This window comes from Bos indicus x Bos taurus, chromosome X (genome assembly GCF_003369695.1).
Source record: "Bos indicus x Bos taurus breed Angus x Brahman F1 hybrid chromosome X, Bos_hybrid_MaternalHap_v2.0, whole genome shotgun sequence".
NCBI classification, from domain to species: domain Eukaryota; kingdom Metazoa; phylum Chordata; class Mammalia; order Artiodactyla; family Bovidae; genus Bos; species Bos indicus x Bos taurus.
Window position 1 is genome coordinate 12988965 of NC_040105.1, and position 22977 is coordinate 13011941.

A 22977-nucleotide genomic window follows, 5' to 3' on the forward strand; every position below is an offset into this window, starting at 1 on the left:
ACTATGTGATAGAAACTTTTAGACAGCCCCTGATTCGATTTACAAATTAAATTAGAAAATAGCTTTTCAGATTATGCTTAACTTGAAATTAAAGTTACTTTTAGGTTTTTTTGTTTTAAACCAAGTCAAAGCAACATACCTCCCTGAAATGTATGACAAATATAATCCCCAAAAGAAATCTCTTTCCACACTCCAAGGCTTCTGCCACTTTCCGAAACTTCGAGATTCTTCTCATTTTCCCCCGTTAATTGAAGCATTCTGAGGCTTTGTTTTTGGAGGTCTTATCTCTCTGGATAAGGCTGCTGTTCCCTAGAGTCCTTAAAGTTGTCTAGTGTATTGGAATCACACAACCTAAGTCTATTTTGAAAAGAGAATCCAGGATGCAAGTTGAAATGGATACTAGAATAAAGAATGAGGTAACCCTGGAACCCCTACGAACACTAAAAATACATAGGGAAAATAAGGAACTCTGTTTATGAATAAATCCTCCTCTTATCAAGTGGCAGTCCCAGCAGTAACAATATGATTCATTTACTTTTGCAGCATCTCCCTACAATTAAGGTGCATCGTTTCTTTAAAGAAATAGAGACTAAATTCTGCAAAGCATGAGACTTTAAAATGTTTTGCCCAAAGGTTGGCATTTCATATTGTAATAATGTTTGCTGTGCTTTGCACCGTGTTGGGTATAAATGGATTCAATGAAGGGGTTTCCCCTGACAGTGACAAGTGGCTAAGCAATTCAAACTGCAAATGACAGCACATATAGATATATATGACACCATACCTATGGCTGCTTGAAATCATTACTGGTCAGTCCATTTCCTGGGGAAAGTTTTGTCAGAATGTATTGTTAACATTTGATTAAAGTATTTAAGAAAATAATCCTATCAAGTAATTTTGCTGTTAGTAGAAAGGAGGTTTCTCAAAATACTGTTAGAAAGCCACTATTCTATTTACTTCTTAAATAGTAACTGCTAATGAAACTACTAACTTGCAGAAAAGCTGAAAATCTTTCACAAATCGGTGCTGTCAACACCCTTTGCTACTTTAAATAATTTTTTAAAATAACCCAAAGTATAAATAAAATACTCAAAGCCAAAGTATAAATAAAATTTGTCTTCTAGAAATACTATTCATATGAATTATCTAGGAGATTTCTTTAAAGTATTGGGAACAAATTCATGTATTTTTACCTGAAATTTCACCAAAGATCTCTTCTGCTATCCTAGCCGCTTCTTTTCTATTTCCTTTGACGATATAGAAATGGGTTAGGAGCGCCAAGAACACTTTAATTAAAAGCTTGAAGAAAAAAAAAGTAGCAAACATTGTAATAAAAATGTTTTTAAAGCCATAGGAAACAGAACCGTCCTCCATTTTGGCTTACACTCTGTATAGGTTCTTGGGACTGCAAAATTTCACCGAGTTATAATTGGTATCATATGACATCTATTTTAAACCTTCTAGCTCTCTGTGCTCCTGTTACGGAGAACTGAGTTTGTAGATTCTAAGCTAACTGTGATTTGGCGACTGCATACACTGACATTCAAGGTAATGTTAAATGAATGAAAGAAATTTCCTTCAAACCAGAAACACCCAATAGTTCTAGACCTACATTCCTCAGTGTTGTTTAACAAACAGGATTCGAGTCCAAAATGTTTTTACCCCTCAATTCCAGTTTTTACTATGTTCTATTGAAAGGCAGGATTGGAAAGATAGAACAAGCCTCTCAGATCCCATGGGGATGAAGCAAGTTATTTGAACTTCATAAAAAAGAAGTACTAATATTACATTCTGTGCTTTTGGTGGCAAGTACCAGCCCCTGGAACACTTCAATATTCTCTTCATTCTGAGGCTATAAAGCCCAAATCTAAAATATGACCAGTTATGAAAGGCTATTTACTCTAAAGCAGTATTTAATAAAAGGCCCAGTTTGGATGCCTCTCCAGACTGGAAGCATTAGACCACTTGCTGTAATAGCTTCATCCACGACAAAGTCCCCTAGTAACATTTCTGATCTTTACTTCCTATTGTCAGGAAAGGTGGTGCTTCTTTCTAGAAAATGTGGGCTATAGTCAATCATGCTGCTGCTGCTGCTAAGTCACTTCAGTCGTGTCCGACTCTGTGTGACCCTAGATGGCAGCCCACCAGGCTCCCCCGTCCCTGGGATTCTCCAGGCAAGAACACTGGAGTGGGTTGCCATTTCCTTCTCCAATGCAGGAAAGTGAAAAGTGAAAGTGAAGTCACTCAGTCGTGTCTGACCCTCAGCAACCCCATGGACTGCAGCCTTCCAGGCTCCTCCGTTCATGGGATTTTCCAGGCAAGAGTACTGGAGTGGGGTGCCATTGCCTTCTCCATAGTCAATCATGGAGGACTTATAATGAAAAGGATGAAGATGCCCTATACTCTGGGTGAGGTATCCAAAGATTCTATCAGTCAGCATCTTCCCTCGCTGGACAATATTCTCCTATAACCCTAACTCTTCAACACGCATCAGCTGGCCAATACAAGTAAAGTTGACTTGTTTAATATACCTCACCTGAGAAAAACAGATGCAGAAACTCGAAGTCTCCTCTTTCATTCTTGGCTATATTAGATTTTCTAAATTTCTACAACCTATTGGAAAAGACAAACCCAAATAAAATTATAGGAGACAACTAAATCAACCTTATTTAATAAATGCTTGATGCAAAACTATGGGAGTTTCTCCTAGCACTCAGACAAATTAGAATGACTCCCTGTGTAAGAACTATCTCCCTATACTCTGTAAAAGAGTAAGACATGAGAATCAACCCCAAGGCACAATATATAACGTATCCATTTCAGTGTAGTATCTCCACGCCATCACAAACTTGTGTGAACTTGTGTGGTTTCCATTTGCAAGGACAGATACTAACATACAAGGTTTTCTTTACCAAGCTTAGATTACCTGGCCAAGCTATTAAAATACAGAAACACAAGCGTTTTAGTTCATGTTTCTTTCTCCAACTGTTCTGGAAGAAGGCGATCATTTACCCACGTTGGCCCAATGATGCATCTAGTAATACATAACATTATTCGATCTTGTTTTGAACTTAATTTTTTCACCTAAAACATGACTATACTTTTCATTTTACATACCAGAAAAGCTGGCTGTGAGAAGCTCGACTTTTGTACTATTTAAGAGACTATCTTTATTATATTTGAGCACTACGTTTGAGATGGGTATAAAAGGCTACTGAAATGACGAGTTAACTCAGAGTATCTTGTAAAGAAGGCAAAACCATCTAGAGCATCAGGGTTTCCCAGCCTCGGCACTACTGACATTTTGGACCAGATAATTCTTTGGTGTGCGATGCCAATGCCCCACTCTTATCCAGTTCGAACAACCAGAAATGTCTCCAGGTATTGCCAGATGTCCCCCAGGGGACAAAATCACCACCGCCACATCCCGCTGAGAATAACTGAGCCACAGCCAAGAGTAAAGGATAACGGAAAATCAACTCCCCAAAGGATTGTTGAATACAAATCAAAATCTACTGTAGAGAGCTTTGATTTTCAGAATTTCATATTTTAAAAATTCAGAACAGGATAATACAATTTAACATCTTTGGAGAATGCAGAGAAGGACAAAAAGGCCTGTAAAAAACCTTTGCGAAACTAAACACAGACCTATTATACCATGACTGAGCTAAAAGTAAGTTTTGGTGTAATAGAAATCAGAACATATCACTGGAGACTTTCTTGCTGGTCCAGTGGCTAAGACTCCGAGTTCCCAGTGCAAGGGGCCCTGGTCGGCAAACTAGATCCCACATGCCACAACTAAGACCTGGAGCAGTCAAATAACTATATAAACAAATATTTTTTTTTTAAAAAAAGAACTTATCAATGTAGGGAACTGCTTCCAACAAAGAAGGTGGGAGAAGCTGGGCATTGGGCTGTACCCCATAGGCCTGCCAAGCCCTGTACTTGCCCAGCCTCAAGATCGAAAAGCCCAGCAGAGTCAGTGATAGAGACATCAGTGGTTTAATAGATGGGGGATCTTACACATCTGAAGCAAGGTCCTGGAGCGACACCCCAATTCGTGCTGTAGGTAACAGGAAGCAGGATGGCAGGACATGGAGATAGGAGGTTTTGCTACTAAGGGAAGGGGCAGATTAGCAGCTCCAGGGGAACTGAAGTCAGGTGGCTCATCAGTTACCAGGGAAATAGCACAGGGACACACCCCTCACAGCTCCTTTGAGAAGCTATCAGGTGGAGATGTTTGATGGAAAGATTAGAATAAGCACTAGCTGGGGCCAGGGCAAGTATGTAGGAAGGTCAGTCCTGTGAGTAGGGTGCAGGTGAAGCAGGGACTGATGGTACACTGAGTTTCAATAAATGAAGTCAAAATTCCAATTTTTCTTAAAATAGCTTACAAGATATAGAGTATAATTATGTAATTCACATACACAATAGTTTACAGAAGTATTCATTTGTCTTACACAGTAATTCTAGTGAAGTGAAAAATACAGGCTTGTTTGGATCAGGAAACAAAGGCACAATTGAACTTGCTATTCCATGATTAAAACAAAGAATATTCTAGAAAGAAAAGATGACAGAGTAATTAATCAATTGAAAGATATTTCCATATTTCCTGTTTCACTAACAGACTAAGCAAAACATCAGACTGCTCTAAAAAAAAAAAAGCATGCGAGGTAGGTAGGTGGGGGGAGTATTGCTCAACTAGTTAATAATATTCTGTTTCTCAAACAAGGCAAATTCAGAAAAATGTCAAAATGTCATTTTGGTCTTTATTTTTGGACAGGTAGTGTGTTTTTATAAATCAGTTTTACATGTGCTACTTTCTGCAACATCAAAAGAAACACAATATATTTTTCATATATTCCTTATCACTGCAAGTTCACTTTCAAATAAATGTAAGTAGCAGGGTAGAACAATATGTTTCCACATATTGACCAGTGCAACACTGACAGTTACAATTAAGGTATTCAGGAAGCCTGAAAATTCAGATGTACTAGAACAAGCAAATTTACTTCCACTTATTAAAGAAAAAAATAAGGAAAATATGCAACTTACATATTTTTCATGCAAGAACGTTAAACCCTATTTCCATGCGAAATAAATGGCAGTTTAATAGTTAAATGATAATTTTGAAGGAAAAAAAAGCTAAGAAAAAAATAAAAGATAAAACAGGAGTATGCCTTTAAAAATTAATGAACAGAATAAAACCAAATGTTATATAGTTCCCCGCTTTATCATGAATACTGGCACTGTTTATTTCATTATTTATATAATTCAGTTTCTATGCCTAAAAATCCCAGTGAGATTGAATGGTTTGGGTCAGTCTGTTTTTCTTTAATGAAAGAACCCCTAACTTCTAGATATTAAAAACTGTACCCTTGCATTTGTGTTTTAAAAGCACAAATATATTTCTTATGTATCAGTGGCAACCAATTAACAGACATGTTAAGATACTTTTTTAAAGTTCTGTGAATGTTGTCATTAAAAAAAATCTTGTAAAGAATCACAATACTGCCAGCGTCTAACTAGCGCGTCCACAGTGCCTCATTCTTGTGACTTCCCAGTCCTTTATCACAAAAATTTATTCTAATAAGGAGTTCAAAGAATTAATAAGACACACCATGTGGATAATTGGGGGTTTAAAAACCCATGGCTCTGGGCAACAACGATTATAGTTAAAAACATCCATCCACAAAGAGACTGTGTTCCTAAAATTTTCAGACTCAACTGGCTATAAACAAAACATTCTGGGGGCAAGACTTCTGCACACTGACAATACTTATCAGGCATCAGCTAGGCCACAAGTGAAGGGAGGTGACTTCTATCAAAGATCCGGGGTAGCAGCTGATTTTGAGATGGCACACCTCATACATTCTGCTCGGAAAACACGAAGGCATTGACAGAGGACTAAATTATGCACTGAGAGACGTGGAGGGTTTCTTTGCACTATCATCAACAGTGGGATCGGTCCCTAGTATTTAAAAAGCAAGAAGCATTTTCATACACACAACTGAAGACGAAGGCTTGACCTAGGAGAATGCATCCAACAGATCAGAGAAGAACTCGGAGTATGCAGGCAAGTTTTTCCTGGCATTAAAAACCATCAGCATTTTTGGCGTGGTGGCTATCTTACCACCATGACGAAGTGAGCCATTTATTTGAGTGATCAACAAGGAATGAATGCATCCCCTGGTTCCTAACGCAGGAAACATCTAGTTCAACACGTGACAGGTGCTTCACACAGGCTGGCTGCTGACAGCCCATTTTACTCAAGAAACCTGATTATATGGAACACTTACTGAGTGTACCCAATAAGTTACGAACATGACTTCAATGTCTAATAAACACAGTATGAACATGACTTAAAAAATAGTTCATAGAGTTGTTACACTTCCCTAAAGAAAACCTGTAAACATCTGGTGAACGTCTACTGGTAGAACATTTAAAACTGGCCAAAAAATGCCCAGGAAACGTTTGGCCCTTCGGCACCCAAAGCTCCCAAAATATAACGTTAAACATCTCTGCTAGAGGGATTTCAGTAGTCTGAAAAATTGCATACCTGAGTGGCTTCAATGCTCTCTCCTAAATTTTAAGTAAGTGCAAGGAGTTTCAACACTCAGGAATTGCATAAGTGTTTATCTTTCCTCAAAATAAAACATTGAATGATATAGAGGTAGCATAACTTACTAAATTAAGTTTAAAATGAAAAAGAAAAAAAGCAAGGTTATTTTCAATAGTCTTAATAGAATTATTACAAGTATTGAAAATCTCACAACTCAGGCTTTCTTCTACCTTGTTTTAGACAGCACAGTATGCTCAGCCCCCCTTTTACTATAAGGATATCGATGAGTCCAGGCACCCTTTGGCCCTGTAGCATCTATTGCAACATCAATTAAAGAATCTGGAGTCACCCATCTCAGGAAGATGAGGAAGAGAAAGTTGAATACAGCCAACAGAGCAAAAATGTAGCCTGTCACGGGGCCACAGTGAGAAATGAGTCTGTCCAGCCGTTTGTCCATGGGTAACACAGCTTCTCCTGCCACTCGGTCGTATACCTGGCGGGAGAGAACCAAAAATGAGCACATGGCAGGCCGCAACAAAACGATGACCTACACAGGTCAGGAGTGCTTCAGAGATGTAAACAGGAAGCACTTACAATTCACTGTTGTTACAGTAATGATGTGATGAATGAAGCTGCTTACACTAAGTACTGCCATTTGATTCACTTATGGATGCCTCCTCTGGACAAATCACTCGGGTATTTTTACCCTGGGACACCCAGATGAATCTACCTCGGCCCCTGTGCCCTAGGGGATCCCCAGCAATATTTAACCAACTAGGAGAATTCCGAAGTCCTGAGAAGCTGGAATGGCTTTGGGGGCTGCCTCTGTTGAGGCCGTGTTTAATTCAGCAGTGACTTCCAAAAGCAGGACTGGCCCTTTAGGACTCCTTGATTCAACTACTACCAGAAAGTTACAATCTACGGGTTCAGAGAGGCTCTTCTCTCCACAGCCATGAGAGGCTGAGTTGCTGTGCACAGGCATGGAGAAAACAGAGACATTTCATGGATGCCAAATAAAAGGAGGGGAAATGGATGGGGGAAATTTGGGTAGATGGGACAGGCCAAACACTGGCAAATAAAGTTCACTGCTGAGAACTGGTAATAGATGGCTTGCTTTTTTAAAGAACTGCTAAGCACTAAACTCTGAAATATTCAAAAAAAAAAGCTCTCTGAAGTTACTTCAAACACATAAAATGGGCCGGCCTTCGTGTTTTTTAAGTGCACATGGTCATTACTCGTGCTCATTCTCACGTTATCAGATCTGTAAACTATCTCGTTTTGACCTCAGCAAAGTTCTGATGTGCAGAGCAAGTTCTAAAGATCAATGGTCTCTGAAAGGTACGGGCTGTTTTTGTCTAGCTCCTCTACCCTGAGGACATTTGGAATACATTTTAGTTAGAGTTATGTCGAGCATTTTCATACTGTTCACAGGGTTCTCGGGGCAAGAACACTGGAGTGGTTTGCCATTTCCTCCTCCAGGAAATGGAGATGGTTAGATAGCATCACTGACTCAATGGACAGGAACTTAAGCCAACTTCAGGAGACACTGAAAGACAGGGAAGCCTGGCATGCTGCAATCCACAGGGTCACAAAGTGGCAGACACGACTTAGCGACTGAACAACAAATGTCAAGCATTACACTGAGTGGTGAATTATAACTGAAAAAATATCTTTTCAGCACAAACGCCAATTTAATTTCTTGATTAATTTTTCTAGATAGCAGTTAAACTAAGGAGTTGAAAGGGATCAAACACCCTGTGTGAAACAGGTAGAATTAAAAGAGCAACTAGAAACTCACCCGTACGTCCACCTTTATTTCTAGGTCAGTTAACTTATGATCTCAAGTGACAAAATAATACTTTGCTACTATGGAGAGAATGACAGGCTTGACAATCCATTAGCGATAAGGATTCACTTTCTTCTTTGCATGTATACTATAAACCGTCATAGAGTGTAAAACTGAAAACAATACAGATGTTCTACTATTACTTTAAGCGTAACTGAAGGAAAATTTGTGGTTTAAATAAAACCCCAATTCGCTCCTTTAACATAGACTGAAAAACTATCACCATAATTCTTTGCCCCTGAACTTGCTATGTATAACAGGGCAAACTTCCGAGGTTTACATGTTGATCAAAAAGGTAAGGCACAATTAGAGCTATGGTTTTCAGTCAGGGTGGGCCTCACTAAGAAAAGCTGCCTAACCAAATATCCCTGCCCACCACTCCCGAATTCCACCCCTACCCCCTCGCAAAGGGTCTTGTGAGAATCCAGCAGTGGCAGGGGCACAGGAAAATAGAAATCAACAGAGCCTGAAAGGCTCCTGGGACAATTCTGCCACGCACTCCCAGAAAGCACTCAGTGCTGTGCCCCAACTGCCACAGGAAAACAAGGAAATGTAGTTATTTCAAACAGGTGGAGTCACTGGTGGAGTTAACTTCTAGAAAATACCTCAGGGTTATTTCAGTCAAAACTGTTTGTTAATGCAAATATCTCACGTTTCAACAGAAAATGTGTATGACAATTTTTGGAGAGTTTTTTTGCACTTCCATTCAAATACGGGCTCACCTTATGTATGGGAATTTACAATTTAAGCCAGTTAAGACTCTGTAATGACCTAGAGGGGCTGGGTGGGAGGGAGCGGATATATGTATGCATATAGCTGAATCACTTTATTGTATAGCAGAAACTAACACAACATTGTAAAGCAATTATATATATATATAAAAAAAAAAAAAAAAACAATCACAAGAAAGCCTTTCTGCTTGCTCAGCTCTATGTAGCTCCCAACTTTGGGCTAGAAACTAGCAGCTCCACTGAATACAGGTAAGAATACCCAGCACTATCTTCTCCAGGGTCCCAACCAACTGTCCTTCTGCACAGTTTCCAAATACTAAGAAGCACAGCATTTCCATTCAGCTTGTTATGTTGTAACAAGAGGCAGGAGGCAGACGAAGTAATGAGAGGCAGTTAAACAAGGACAAAATTGAGTAGAATAACTGAAGTACTGACCTCAAAATAAGGAGGCATTTCCCACAACTGTACTCTCCTACCTAAGGACATTAACCTATTTCCTGCACCTGTCCTTTTGGAAATTCTCTACTGCTGCTTTCTATTTGTGATCCTACTTACATTTGTCATGTGCATTTGGAATTCTAACTTACTATGTTCCTCGTCAGCCCAAAGATGCAAAAATCTCCTTTCAATTAAAAAAAAAAAAAAAATCACAGCAGCTAGCAAGAGCCACACAAGTTCTGGAAGTAGCCTGAATTAAATATCTGTAAGTTACAAAGTTGCCACAACTGGGCTAAGCAAAACCAGGTATTTTCCAATAGACCTATATGCTTTAGAATTATAAACAGCCTCAAGAAAATGTCTAAAAGTAGATTTTAATATTAGTTTTGCCTCTAATTGTTGTAACTTCTAGAAAAGTCTGTAACTCTTACATGGCCAGTTTAATGAAAGGTCTAGATACTGCATTACTATTTTTCAGATGTCAAAGGCAATGATCTGACTAGAAACTTAGCCTAGTATATACAAAAAGAAGTCTCATTTGGAAAGAGACTTCATAAATTTAAGCAATAGAGAAGAAATGGTAAACCTATAATAAAAGAAGTAAATGTGTATGTGAAACATCAGGTAAGAATTCCAGACACAATCTTCAAATACCCTTCTCTAGCATGTGACGTACTTTTTCAGTTCTCTCTGCAACGTTCCTCCAGGTGTAGAAAGTCTTTACAATGTTATGGATATTTTCTGGAGGTGGCAATGCTCCTGATTTCAGTTGGAAAATAGCTTTTTCCAATCCCTCACACAAAGATTTTACAGAAGGCTCACATAAAATGATAAGATTTTCTGGAAGTACTTCAGGAATTCCACCAACCCTGGTACTTACAACCTTAAAAAGAAAAACAAAACAAAACAAAAAAATGTGATCCACCAGAATTCATCTCTCAGGTAAACAAGCAAAACCAACTTAAAAAAATATAACAGACTGCATCTGATTATTTTTCAAAAGACACATGCAGAAACCCCAGCAATGTAATAAGCCCTCCAAGCTTTTTACCTGTAAACCACAACTGGCTGCTTCCACAATCGCCATGCAGAATGCTTCCGTAAGAGAAGTATTAAGAAAAATATGTCCTTGAACTAAGACATTTCTAACATCCTTGTGCTCTAAGGCTCCCAAGAGACGCACTCTGATGTTTGAAACAAGAGAAGAAAGAGGGGAGTAACAATCATGGTATAAAAGAAATACCATTCATAAGCTTCTAACCTTTTCCATCTCAAAAGACTGGTATCACCCAACTCTGATCTAAAAGTCATATAAAACTGTTTGGTTAAAACTCATAGAGCTATACATATTTCTAACTTTTGTCACAGATCAAATTTCATCCTCTCCAAAATTAGTTTGCCTTCCATGAAAATATTAATACACTTTGATGAGTAAATGTTAAAGTATCATTTCTAAATAGGAAAATGTCTCTTTTAAATTGAGGCTTCACATGCACACAGCTCACCTGTTATCTAAGTTAACAAGGAAGAGAAATGTTTGAATCTGTATATGCAGAGCAATTTACATGATTTGGGCCATGTTATTTAAATCACAACTCAGTGTGGCTTGAGAATCTGCAAACACTTCCAATCAAAGTAGTTGTTTTTTTGTGCATTCTTGGGTGCCCCAACCAGTTTCTAAAGTCAAATAATACTGGGCTAAAAAAAAAAAAATAATGAATACCCTATCTAGGGTTTCCCATTTATATCATTTTTTTAAAAATAGGCTTTGCATTACTTTATCAAGTACATGTAGCAGAAGCAGCCCACTTAAGGCAGGCACGAAACCAAAACCAAATTTAGGTAAAAGATTATTTTCTCACCCAAGACAATATGGAATCCATCAATACCTGTCATGGAGCTGGTATCTTTCCCGTACTTCTTCCAAAATGATTCTCTTTGGTCCCTCTCCTCCAATTATGAATTTTAAATCAGGATATTTCTGACAGAGTTCAGGTATTATACCACTAAGTAAATCGGTCCCTGAAAACATAAAGTTGAATGTTGGAGATGTTAATAATTAAAGTTTTTATCAGAACTGAGAATGCACTCACTTCGAAAAGTACTAGCTTACATAAGCAGGGAAACAAATTCCCTTAACCCTTTCCTAGAATGGTGGAATCACTCACAAACTATCAGGGGTCCCCCAAGAATTCTGGAAGATATATACACTGACACCATTGTTACCTTCTACCCACTCAGTTTGTAGACTATTCTGTTTTGAAAGTATTCAAGTTATTCACCTGTGATTACACAAGGCCTGTGACTAAAAAAGGCATTAGAGGTAGCTAACATTTCAGTTAAATTTTTCTACAGAACAGGAGAGCTGACTGGAGATCTGGGGCTTGTTCCAGCCTTTGTACGAGCAAGGCCTTTGACAATGGGAAAGTTTCCCGATATAGAAGACGAAGAGACCACTGTACCTAAAGTCCAAGGTCTCTTTCAACCATAAAATTCTACTGAACTGTGATTCTACCTCCTACTATAGGTAAGGGCTAAGCAGCAAAACATAACTGCTGCCTCCATTTTGTTAAGAATGCGGTTTGTACACAGGATTTTGCAGCGAACACTATGGTATTAGCAAAATTTATAAGAACAGTCCATCTAAACCTGTGATAGCCCACTTGCCCCAAATGACAGTGGATGAAGGTGGAAGGACCTCATGTGCCAGATCATTATAGTCTATAGAACGAAAGGGTGTATCTCGGTCCTTTCTTTCCTTTTAATGAAATACTTTCTCATAATATGTAAATACAACCTCAGGCAATAAAAGGCAGCAAAGTAAATTATGCTCCACTAGTCTGAAAAGTGGCTATACAAAGAGACAGCAGTAGTGATGTTTCAGAATTTAGTTCATTAACAATGACAAACCACACACATTCAAAAGTAAATGTAAAATAAGCCAATTAAAGCTTAAAAAAATGCACACAGACACATACACAAGAACTGCACTTCAATCAATCTTCCCAAATATAGGCAGATTAATTATTAAAAAGATGGTATGAGAAATAATAAAGGTTCATTTTAATTAAATAATTCAAAGTAGGATTAAATAAACTGCTAGTATTTTCAAAATATGACTGCATTAGCAAACTCACATGTGGCATTTATGAATTATGAAACCTTCTCATTAAAATCTTAGCTGTTTCAAGTGTATCATCAAGCCCATCAACTAGATTCTAGATAAACTAGACGTTTTACTGACTTCTAACAATCAGCCTCCTGTAATTCCTTCCCCTCTTTCTTCTAATACAAAGGTTAAGAATCCATTCTTTAAATGAAAAAAAAAACAAACACAACATATAGAGTAATAATCGGAATTCCTACCAACAGCTAACACTGAGTGCTCCCCACAAGTAAAAAATGCTCTGGTACCTCTACCAAGAGCCTAACGCAACGAAACACACAGGACTTTCAACTGCCATATTCACACAAAATGGGCAAGAAAATTTCTGATTCAAAGTTCTTTTAAAGCATAGTCTAACAGTATTTTAAAGAACTTCCTGAATCTATACCTAGGATAATGGCTGGGCTGAGGATGGAGGAACAGGAGACCTTAACTTGAGAAGGGCTCAACTCAGGCTGGTTACCTCTGTTACTTACTGTGTAACCTGGGTGAGTTACTTACCCTCTCTGAGATTCAGTTTCTTTGTTACACGCAGATAACATCTACACTACAGTTGGGAGGGTCAAATGAGGTACTATACCATGCACAGGCTTTATCAACTGCAGAACATAAATGTAAGTCATCATTACCACTAGAGCAAGAAGTGGGGCATGCCTACACATGCACAGGAGCACTGCGAAACCCTGCCTAAGAGCAAAACAGGCTCAACAGAAAAGGAAAGAGGCCGGCCAGGAATCCTGGGAGGTAGAACTTTGATTTATCCTCTTACTTAATACGTTTCAGTGGCCTTTGATATCTGGTCCAAATGAACACCTCCTGAAGAAATTAATTTATTAATAATTAACAGGCCATTAATTAATCTCTTTGGGGCTACAGATATGGCTGTTCTGTCTTAGAATGTTACTGGCAAATGGAGAGGGTTTGATAAATTTTTTTTTTAATTATTGAACTGAGAACAGGAAAGGCTATAGCTGCTGTTGGTTAGCTCAGCTGGTTAAAATACCATGATTAGTGAGGTAAAGGTACCAGGTTCAATCTTTGAACAGATAAGTTAATTCTGCTCTGATCCTTGACCATGTATGCATCATATGCTTTCTTAGCTGGCTCTGTCACCAGGGTATATTATTTGCTAAAAAGCAAAAAACAAACAAACAAAAAAAAAACAGGCATAAACACATCACCAATCTCCCAAGAGGGATTCAGAACACAGAATGCTGCTCCATTCGCATCTTCTTCAAGAATGAAAGCATGCCACTGCTTTCACGCCTCAAAACGCAGTTCAGTGGTTCCCTCACCAACCTCGGTTTTATCGGATCACAGCAGACTAAGGCTGTGCATTCCTAAACCATCCTGACCAAGGCCCACATCTGCACTCCCCAGTGCACTGGGGCACTTCGGATCCCACTGCTGAGCTGCATGCGTACCAGGAATCAGCTGCATTTCTCCACAAATCTGTTTGATACCAACTGCACTTGTTATTGTATTTGGCTTACCTAATAGCGCATAAACGGACAAAATGAGTTTCTGTGAAGCTAAGCTGAACAGTCTGAAACATTCAGTCAAGACACAGAAAAAGTCCTTGTCAGATCAGGGGGTATCCTGAACCACTGTGTAAGATCAAAAACAAATGGAAAATCCAGAGGTACATCACTTCACATGCCTTTAGGTTCTCATCACACATGAGAGACCCAAATTGGCAACTGTTAAATTATGCTTCTTGAAGGTGACTGTGCAAGAAAGATGATTCAGCTCAAACCAATGGACCAGTACTCTTAAGCCTACAGGCCTACATCTTATTGGCAATTCAGTGCATGGTAACAGTATTTTGAGTAAATTCAAATATTTTAAAGGGTGGTTACAAATTATCTTTTTAACAATTCCCTACTTTTAGCGACAATTTTGATTGCTGACAATTGGTTTTCCGATACCATCCAGAAGACCATTTATGTTTTGAATAACCAGACTGCTTCGGACTTGGAGTCAGCGAGGCTGCGGTATCCATGAAATGCTGCAGAGGCACTGAAACCATCCTCTCTGGGCACAGCAGACCCTTCCCGAGTACTTTATAGGAAGCATCACTGAACCTCACAAGATCACCACTGTTGCTCGAACCACACAAAACGAAAAAATTGAGACTCAGAGATGTTAAGCAGCTTGTCATTGATGACACAGCAGGACGGAACCAGATTAGGATTTTGGGCCATCTAACCCTGCTTTCTTCATCACTTACCTGCCAATACATTATTGTCTTATCTACACTGAAAGGAAATAAGCAAGCTACAGAACAGCAATGTGCAGAACAAGCTCACTGACTCTGAGTAAATGAATTACAAACGACAGGAAAGCTATAAATCAAAACATTCATTAGGGTCATCCCTGAATCACATGGTTACAGCTGATGTTAGTTTTCACCCTTGGGATTTTCTTAGCTTTCAAAATATCTGCAATGAAAAAAAAAGGGTTATGTGGTAGGCTGGGCCCTGTACTTCTCACTGTATATGTAGGGAAATTTTCAAAAGACCTGAACTATTAAACAGCATCAGGTTATCGTTATTCCTTTAAGCAACTATTAAAACATCAAAGGTGGGCGGTAAGGGTAGGAATAGTATTTACCACTGTTTCAGAAATTTCTCCTTTAGGATGTATAAAACATATTAGAGCCTTGTTTACTATATTTAACACAGAAGTAGTTATAAAACCGTAAAACAAAATGAGAAGCCCAACAATCATTATAACACAGATATTCAACAGCTTTCTACAAGGAAAAAAAGGCTGCGCAGTACAATTGTAGCTATCATTTCATTACCTTTTCTGTAAACAAGTCTGCTGACAACAACAATAGTTATTATACTATCATGCCTTCTAAATGGGTCTGGAGTGAAGTCAGTAGGATCTACAGCATTAGGAATGACGGACACTATTTCAGGATTCAGTGCTGCTCTTAGCACAGTGTTTTCCTTACTAGTGTAAGAGACACAAATTATGTGGTTTGTGTCACAAAGAGACACAGTTAGAAGCTTGTTTGTAAGCACCGAGCTGACATCAGCAAATCCGAAAAGGGAATGGTCCGTGAAGACTGTCTGGAGGCCCATTGTCTTGGCGTGGAAGAGGGCATCATGGGCCATGGCAGAAAAGGAACTATGTGAATGGATTATCGTGACTCTCTCCCGAACAAATATGTACCTGAGCAATGGCAGACTGTGAAAGAGGGTCGTGGCTGTAGATTGGTTGTACATGACTTTCAGAGGCAAGTAATAGACTTTGAGGCCATTAGTGAGGTAACGGATGCCTTTGCGATTTCCGTAAGCGTGGGTGACAATTATGACCTTGTGCCCTCTTTCAATCAGGCACTGAGAGAGCTGGTAAATGTGACTTTCCACGCCTCCCATGTTTGGGTAGAAAAAGTCCGACACCATGCATATATTATGGGCACAGGTCCTAAATGTGTGAAGACTTCCAGGGATGACACGGGAGAGTGATGCTGAGGAAGGCTGGCCACGCCCACCTCTTCCTCTATAGGCCATGCTGAGACGGTTTAGGCATTAGTCCTCAGAGCAACCCAGTTAAGATAGGTGTCCTCTAGTACCTGAAAGAGAGAGTAGACAGGATCTCAGCTCAGAGACAAAATGCATTCCGCACTCCAAATCCAGACATACATATGTTTTAATGTTAATGTAAATCTGTTAGCTCTCTCCCTAGAAATAAAACATACGATGTAGTCATGCATTTGACAGCATTTACTTGCTTACCATTTACTGTGGGCCATACAACAAAACTAGACTCTGCAATGGTCCTCATACCTTAATTTTGATCTAAGAATACCACTACACATAATTTTAAATAATTACTTTGCCATACTAACCAAGCAGTTTATCCAGACAATTAGATGTGCAACTCTTTACAGAAAAGGCTTGCTAACCTCACTTCAGAGCTTAAGCCATTGACTCAAAGAATCCCATCAAGTTCGCTAGTATTAACTCTGTGGTTTACACTAGAAATATATCCGGAACAAGAACTGTCTTCTGAGAGCAACTTTCTAAAGTATCACTTGTAGCACATGCCAGACCTCACTTTCCCCTTCCTTATTCAAAAATGGTGATAATCAAACCATTCCTTTCATTTCTTAAAACTTTCAGTTATGTACATCTTCCCTCCACTAATGACCCTTTCTTCAGTTCGGAATCTAAACATAAAAACTAGAGATGGGCTGGATCTGGGGCCATTTTCTACATCTGAAGCAGGAAATGTTCAGCTAAGGGGTCCCCGAAAACATCAGTGCAAAATGCGCAGGAAATGTTCAGCTAAGGGGTCCCCGAAAACATCAGTGCAAAATGCGCACTAAATATTCAATATGACTACAGAGTCTTAGATTGTTAACGCAAAAGAGAAAGCAAGTGAAACTCATTCTCAGCTTTTACAAATGAGATTTCCATGCCTCAAGAAACTCAACAATGGGAAGCCATTCTAAAGGTCTGAGTTTCTGATTCACCACAAACTCAGAAAATGCAAAGCAACAGCTTGTGCAAAGTCTATTCTCTCCAACAAGGTCATCTTTATTTTAAACACAGTCTCAGAAATAATAAGTGTTTGTTGAGCTGAATTTACTAATTAAGATTCAATATTACCAAATCAAGAGATAAGTTTGTACTGTTAAGCAGCTTCAGTAAGGTTTTCTTACTGTGGTTTCTCACTTAAACCTGAATTTCCAGTTCCATTCAATTTTAAAAGATGAGTGATAATGAAAACAGTGAGTAAAGCACCAGATGAAATCATTTAAAGTTCTGTCATTAATCTGCAATGTTCTGTGAGCAATCTGCCTATCAGGGTATCAAGCCTAACACCTTCACGGCGTAAAAGCGCAACAAACGTTACAAGCACAAAATCTTAAGATTTTAAACCTGAAGAGAAGCTTGGAGATCTAGTGAAACAACTCTTTTATTTTCCAAATGACAGGTTGAGCGATCTGTCCAAGGTCCCCACTCAGCCACTTAAGTGGCAAATGCGAGATGGCCGTAAAATCCACAGCCACAGTCAAGGAGTCCCTGGACAGTCATTATCAGCAGACTTCTGAGAAGCCTTAGAGTAACCCGGGGGGCGGGGAGGATTGGGGTCAAGAGGACGGTGTTTCCAACCCACCCCTGGGCGCCGTCCCGGCTTCACTTTCTGAGGTCGCTGGGGAGCGCCAGGGCCAAGGAAGAGATGACTCCGCCTCAGTCAGCAACCCCGCGCGATCAGGCGCGGTCTCGCCTGAGACGCCAGAAAGTGAGCAGGAAACCGAGGCCGAGGGTCCCGGGGCCGTTCTTCCCGCCCTCCTCAGCCGACAGGGAACCGGCTACAGTGCGGCCGCCTCAGCGCACCCTCAGCACCACTCGACTCCCGAGCCCCTCGACCCCGAATTCTGAGCCTCAAGCTAGGTCGGCTTCGCCCCCTCCATCACCGGCTATGCTCCCCTGAGGACAGTCCAGTCCCAATTGGAAGATGGAGAGAGGACCGGCGACGGGAAGTCAGACGCGTACTTACCGGCAAGTCCCATGGCCGCCAGTGTCCGGACCTCCCGCGGCTGCAGCCGGAGTCCCACCCAGCAGCTCCGAGGCACCAATCAAGGGCGTCCGCGAGCGAGCGCCGCACCTACAGGACAGCCAATCAAAAAGAGAAAGTGGAGTCACGCGCAGGAGCGACTCCCCACCCATCAGCGTGCGATGTAACGTCAGCGCGCGCCTACACGTGTCACCACGATGTTCCGGAAGACTTGTTTTCTCTGTACTGAAAGCAGTAATGCTCGGTTTAACCTTTTATGTGAATTCTTAATGTTGCGATTCTCTAAAAATCGGCCTTGATCTCTTGCTACACAAGCAACCCACCAGGACTCTTCAACCGGGTAAAACCAGCACTCCCCAGCGTGCCTCGCAGCGACCCATTGGCGCTCCTGGGAGTTGTAGTCCCGTGGCCTTTGGGGGCGAATCCGAACTTAGAAAACTCACTCCCAGGATGCACCGCACGCCTAACCCGAATCTTGCGAATGGTCAGCTGAGTTCGCGCCGTGGTTGCCTAGAAACAGTGTCTCTTTGGACGCCTGTTCTCTCTGGCTTCCAGTTGGAGAGACTTTGGGCTGGGATGGCTACAGAAAGCTGGGGTCATGGTTGCGTTTTGTTTATTGTTTATCATCTCTGCTACAGAAGCTCCGCCTGGTTTTTACCATTCTGGTAGGATTGCCTGATGTAGTGAGTAAAATACACAAAAAGTCAACGTTTTTAATAATTTGAATTTCAGATAAATAATGTTTATGTAAGTATGTCCTAAATATAGGGGACTTTACTAAAAAGTTACTCATCGTTTATCTGAAATTCAAAAGTTAACTGGGCATCTTGTATTTTATGTGGCAACCCTCCACTCTGGAGAAAAAAAATTTGAGACCTGAAATAGCAACTCCCACTCAGACTGGTTCAGCAGGCCATGGTGGTACTTGGCCAAGAGGCTAATGAATCAGTGGGAGTAGTCTGATGATCATCCATGCACTCCTCACCATTGGTACATGGAGTTCCCAACTGAGGAAATGCTTTCCTGAGCACCATCACCACCGTCTTTACCAGCACTCATTTTAAGCCTGTAGAAAGGCTATTAATCCCTGAAGATTTCACCTCCTTTCCCAAATCTCTAGAGGGAATTAAATCCTCCCTCTTGTATTTTGACAGTAGTTTGGCTATATGCTGGTATAGCATTTATCAGGTGATATTCAAATTGTTTGCCTGTCCTCCTGCCCCACCCCTCCACCTGGCCTTCTTCCTCAGCCTGATCCTTGGAGACTTGTGTCTTCTTGGGATCTCTCATGGATTTCTTTCTGAAAATTGGCATTTATATTTGCTTGTTAGTAAGCAGAGGCAAGGTCTGCTCCTGGTACTAGAAATCAAGTAAGTTTTAGTTGTATTAATGAATTTATTTATTCAATGCCTGCACAATTTCTGACACATATATATACCCGATTGAATGTATTGAAGAACTGACTCATTTGAAAAGACCCTGATGCTGGGAAAGATTGAAGGCATAGGGGAGAAGGGGAAGACAGAGGATGAGATGGTTGGATGGCATCACCGACTAGATGGACATGAGTTTGAGTAAACTCCGGGAGTTGGTAATGGACAGGGAGGCCTGGCATGCTGCAGTCCATGGGGTTGTAAAGAGTCAGACACTACTGAGCGACTGAACTGACTGTACTGAAAAAATTCCAAGGGGTGTACCTTAAAAAAGTACAGGGAACTGATATAATTTATAGAGCACTTTGGCTGTAGACTTTGAAATGTATTAATAATTTAACTTTAATGAATAAGGTTCAAGTGGGAATAGATATTCTGCTCTGTGTTTATATTGAAGCATCAGAGAATAAAAGTTATGGAAGACTCAAGGATACTTACACAAGCTTAATAATGTGCAGTTGGTTTCCCAGATAAGACCAACGGTACCAGGTGGTACAGCACTGTTTTGGTCTTCTTTTTCATGTTTGCAATAGAAGGCAATGGCACCCCACTCCAGTACTCTTGCGTGGAACATCCCATGGGCGGAGGAGCCTGGTGGGCTGCAGTCCATAGGGTCGCTAAGAGTCGGACACGACTGAGCGACTTCACTTTCACTTTTCACTTTCATGCATTGGAGAAGGAAATGGCAACCCACTCTGGTGTTCTTGCCTGGAGAATCCCAGGGATGGGCGAGCCTAGTGGGCTGCCGTCTGTAGGGTCGCACAGAGTCGGACACGACTGAAGCGACTTAGCAGCAGCAGCAGCAGCAGTGAGACAATAGGCTTCCCTGGTGGCTCAGTGGTAAAGACTCAGTCTGCCACTGCAGGAGACGTGGGTTCTATCCCTGGGTTGGGAAGATCCCCTGGAGAAGGAAATGGCAACCCACTCCAGGATTCTTGCCTGGGAAATCCCATGAACACAGGAGCCTGGTGGGCTACAATCTATGGGGTCGCAAAAGAGTCAGACATGACTTAGCCCCTAAGTAACAACAATCAAGACAATAACTATTGGGTAGAAATCATGGAAAGTATAAGTGAAGGTTAATCCTCATTTGTTGATCTCCCAGCTTGCCACTGCCATAGTTCTTATTACAATGTTTGTTGTTAAGTCGCTAAGTTGTATCTGACTCTTTGCGACCCCATGGACTGAAGCACACTAGGCTTCCCTGTCCTCTATCTCCTGGAGTTTGCTCAAATTCATGCCCATTGAGTCGGTAATGCTATCTAACCATCTCATTCTCTGCCTCCCTCTTCTCCTTTTGCCTTCAGCCTTTCCCAGCATCAGGATCTTTTCCAGTGAGTCGGCTCTTCGCATCAGGTAGTCAAAGGATTGGAGCTTCAGCATCCGTCCTTCCAATGAATATTCAGGGTTGATTTCCTTTAGGATTGACTAGTTTGATCTCCTTGCAGTTCAAGGGACTCTCAAGAGTCTTCTCCAGCACCACAATTCAAAAGCATCAATTCTTCAGCACTCAGCCTTCTTTATGGTCCAACTCTTATATCCATACATGACTGCTGGAAAAACCATAGCTTTGACTATATGGACCTTTGTCGGCAAAGTGATGGCAATTCTACTGTGAATCTTCTAAGATCTTGATGCCAATCAATACTCCTTCAAAAAACTTGAGTTATTTTCAAAGAAGAATAAATATTTTCTATTTTTATCATCAAACAATTTACCAAGTGCCTACTCTGTAAAAGGTTTTGTGGGGAATACAAGGAATATTAAACACAGTGTGTTTTTAAAACTTTTCATCTTTTTCAGCTTTTATATATTTTTCATCAATGGTAAAAAGTAATCCACTTTTCTTGAAAAGTTCTTTGTATTTTAAATACTGTAGGATAGGCTGACCTTTATAAATAGATATTAATAAAGGCATGCTGTTGCCAAGTCTCTGTGGAGGAGGGGGTTGAGAAAGCTGCAGGCTGTGCCAGTAAAGTTTACAGTTCCAACAAAGTCTGAAAACATTGAACATCATGTTCATCTCTGATCTAGGCACTTAACATTAAAAGGCAAATAAATCATGATTCTGTACACACTTCACCATCTCACATGGGTTGAGACTCCATTTTTAGTCAGTTAAACCTTAAGCAAAGGTCACAATTAAAGGCTATTTTCTAAAAGTCAAGAAAAGTTGTAGCAGCAGGATGAAGAAGCTGTAAATCTGGGAATAATTCTAATTATAGTGTTCTGCCTAAATGTATGGCATCAGGGTATGCCTTTAGAGAATTTTCATGTAAACCAATAAATTAGACTAAAATACTTTCATGCAGTGGCTTCTGACTGCACATAATAGAAAGTGAGAGCAATCAGTACCAGTGGTGTATAAAATGACCTGTAAGTGTAGAAGGTATAAAATAAAAGTAGATATCACCTTCCCTTGAAATTCAACCCTTTGCAAATGTATATGTAAATGAGCTCTTGGACAATTTTGGAGTGGGAAGGCACCGCATTTGTATTGAGAACCCGCTATCTATGTACAAGGCACAAGGCAAGGAAAAATTGGCATGTGCTTTATCCCCAAGAAACCAAAACAGTTAAGGAATATGTAAATATCTATAAAAGGTGGGAGGTGATAAATACCGGGAAAGAAATACAAGAAAAATACTGGGAGTTCAGAATATTTCTGGCTGCCAATGGAAGTAAAAAGTGCTCATGCAACTGCTGGGAGCAAGATTATTCCAAGTAGAACTTGACCAAGGTACAGAGACAGGCGCTGACTGGCCAGTGAATGCTGTTGTATAACTCCACGGGGTAAGAGAAGGGGAGGGGTTCATATGGGAGAAAGTTATCTCCAGTGAAGGCTGGAACAGACTGATAGAGGATCTTACTAAGGGAAAAGGACTTGATATTGAGCCAGATTTACAGCCAAGATGACATTTTCAGTTAATATTTTGAGACTCCTCTCTTCTCACTGTGCTTCAGAAAGAAAAATGAGACATAAACAAGAGAATTCACATTATAGCTGTGGGCAAAAGAAGATCCTCAAGATTTCCATGTATCAGAAACAGAATCAAAATGCAGAACAGTGATCAGAACAAAGACAACACAGGTCCTGGGCCCTGTATGTGGAAACCCGAAGACACTGACCAGAGTTCAGCTCTTGTAGAACAATGGAGACTAACAGGTCTCTATGTGTGGCTAAAGACAGGAACCAACCCTGTGGGAGACTGTTACATGGTAGCCTTCAGTGAACCATTTTCCTATATTTGCACCCTTGTCTA

At 40.3% G+C, this 22977-nt stretch overlaps 2 protein-coding genes across 9 annotated transcripts in view; both read right to left on the reverse strand.

Moving 5' to 3' along the window:
* The window catches only part of ASB11 (ankyrin repeat and SOCS box containing 11), a 32145-nt gene extending 27597 nt beyond the window's left edge, over nucleotides 1-4548 (reverse strand). Inside the window, exons 1-3 of one of the 6 annotated variants that reach the window (XM_027533247.1) lie at nucleotides 4461-4548; nucleotides 2537-2613; nucleotides 1194-1299 (exon numbers count right to left, since the gene is read on the reverse strand). In XM_027533247.1, coding sequence (XP_027389048.1) covers nucleotides 1194-1299; nucleotides 2537-2578 — 148 coding nt within the window. In that variant the 5' untranslated portion in view covers nucleotides 2579-2613; nucleotides 4461-4548. The other 5 variants (XM_027533248.1, XM_027533249.1, XM_027533251.1 and 2 more) reach the window with 5 other exon arrangements.
* Nucleotides 4549-4749: 201 nt separating this feature from the next.
* Nucleotides 4750-18351, reverse strand: PIGA (phosphatidylinositol glycan anchor biosynthesis class A). Of its 3 annotated transcripts, none has more exons than XM_027533243.1 (6): nucleotides 18264-18350; nucleotides 15550-16329; nucleotides 11467-11599; nucleotides 10629-10761; nucleotides 10254-10460; nucleotides 4750-7055 (listed from the first exon to the last, which is right to left on the reverse strand). In XM_027533243.1, exons 2-6 carry the CDS (start codon nucleotides 16265-16267, stop codon nucleotides 6789-6791), a joined length of 1458 nt encoding a protein of 485 aa, XP_027389044.1. In that variant the 5' UTR covers nucleotides 16268-16329; nucleotides 18264-18350; the 3' UTR covers nucleotides 4750-6788. The 3 variants fall into 3 exon arrangements, with proteins under 3 accessions (XP_027389044.1, XP_027389046.1, XP_027389045.1); XM_027533245.1 differs by having other exon boundaries at nucleotides 16249-16329; nucleotides 18264-18349; XM_027533244.1 differs by lacking the exon at nucleotides 4750-7055 and adding an exon at nucleotides 8362-8521 and having other exon boundaries at nucleotides 18264-18351.
* Nucleotides 18352-22977: the final 4626 nt, after the last annotated feature.

Excerpts from the sequence above, each read along its gene's own strand:
- PIGA (XM_027533243.1), bottom strand. The coding sequence starts at position 16,267 with ATGGCCTATAGAGGAAGAGGTGGGCGTGGCCAGCCTTCCTCAGCATCA. Across the intron at positions 10,762-11,466 it reads AGATACCAGCTCCATGACAG|AGTGCGTCTCTTGGGAGCCT; the intron begins GTATTGATGGAT and ends TTCAAACATCAG. Across the intron at positions 10,461-10,628 it reads CAGCCAGTTGTGGTTTACAG|GTTGTAAGTACCAGGGTTGG; the intron begins GTAAAAAGCTTG and ends TTTCTTTTTAAG.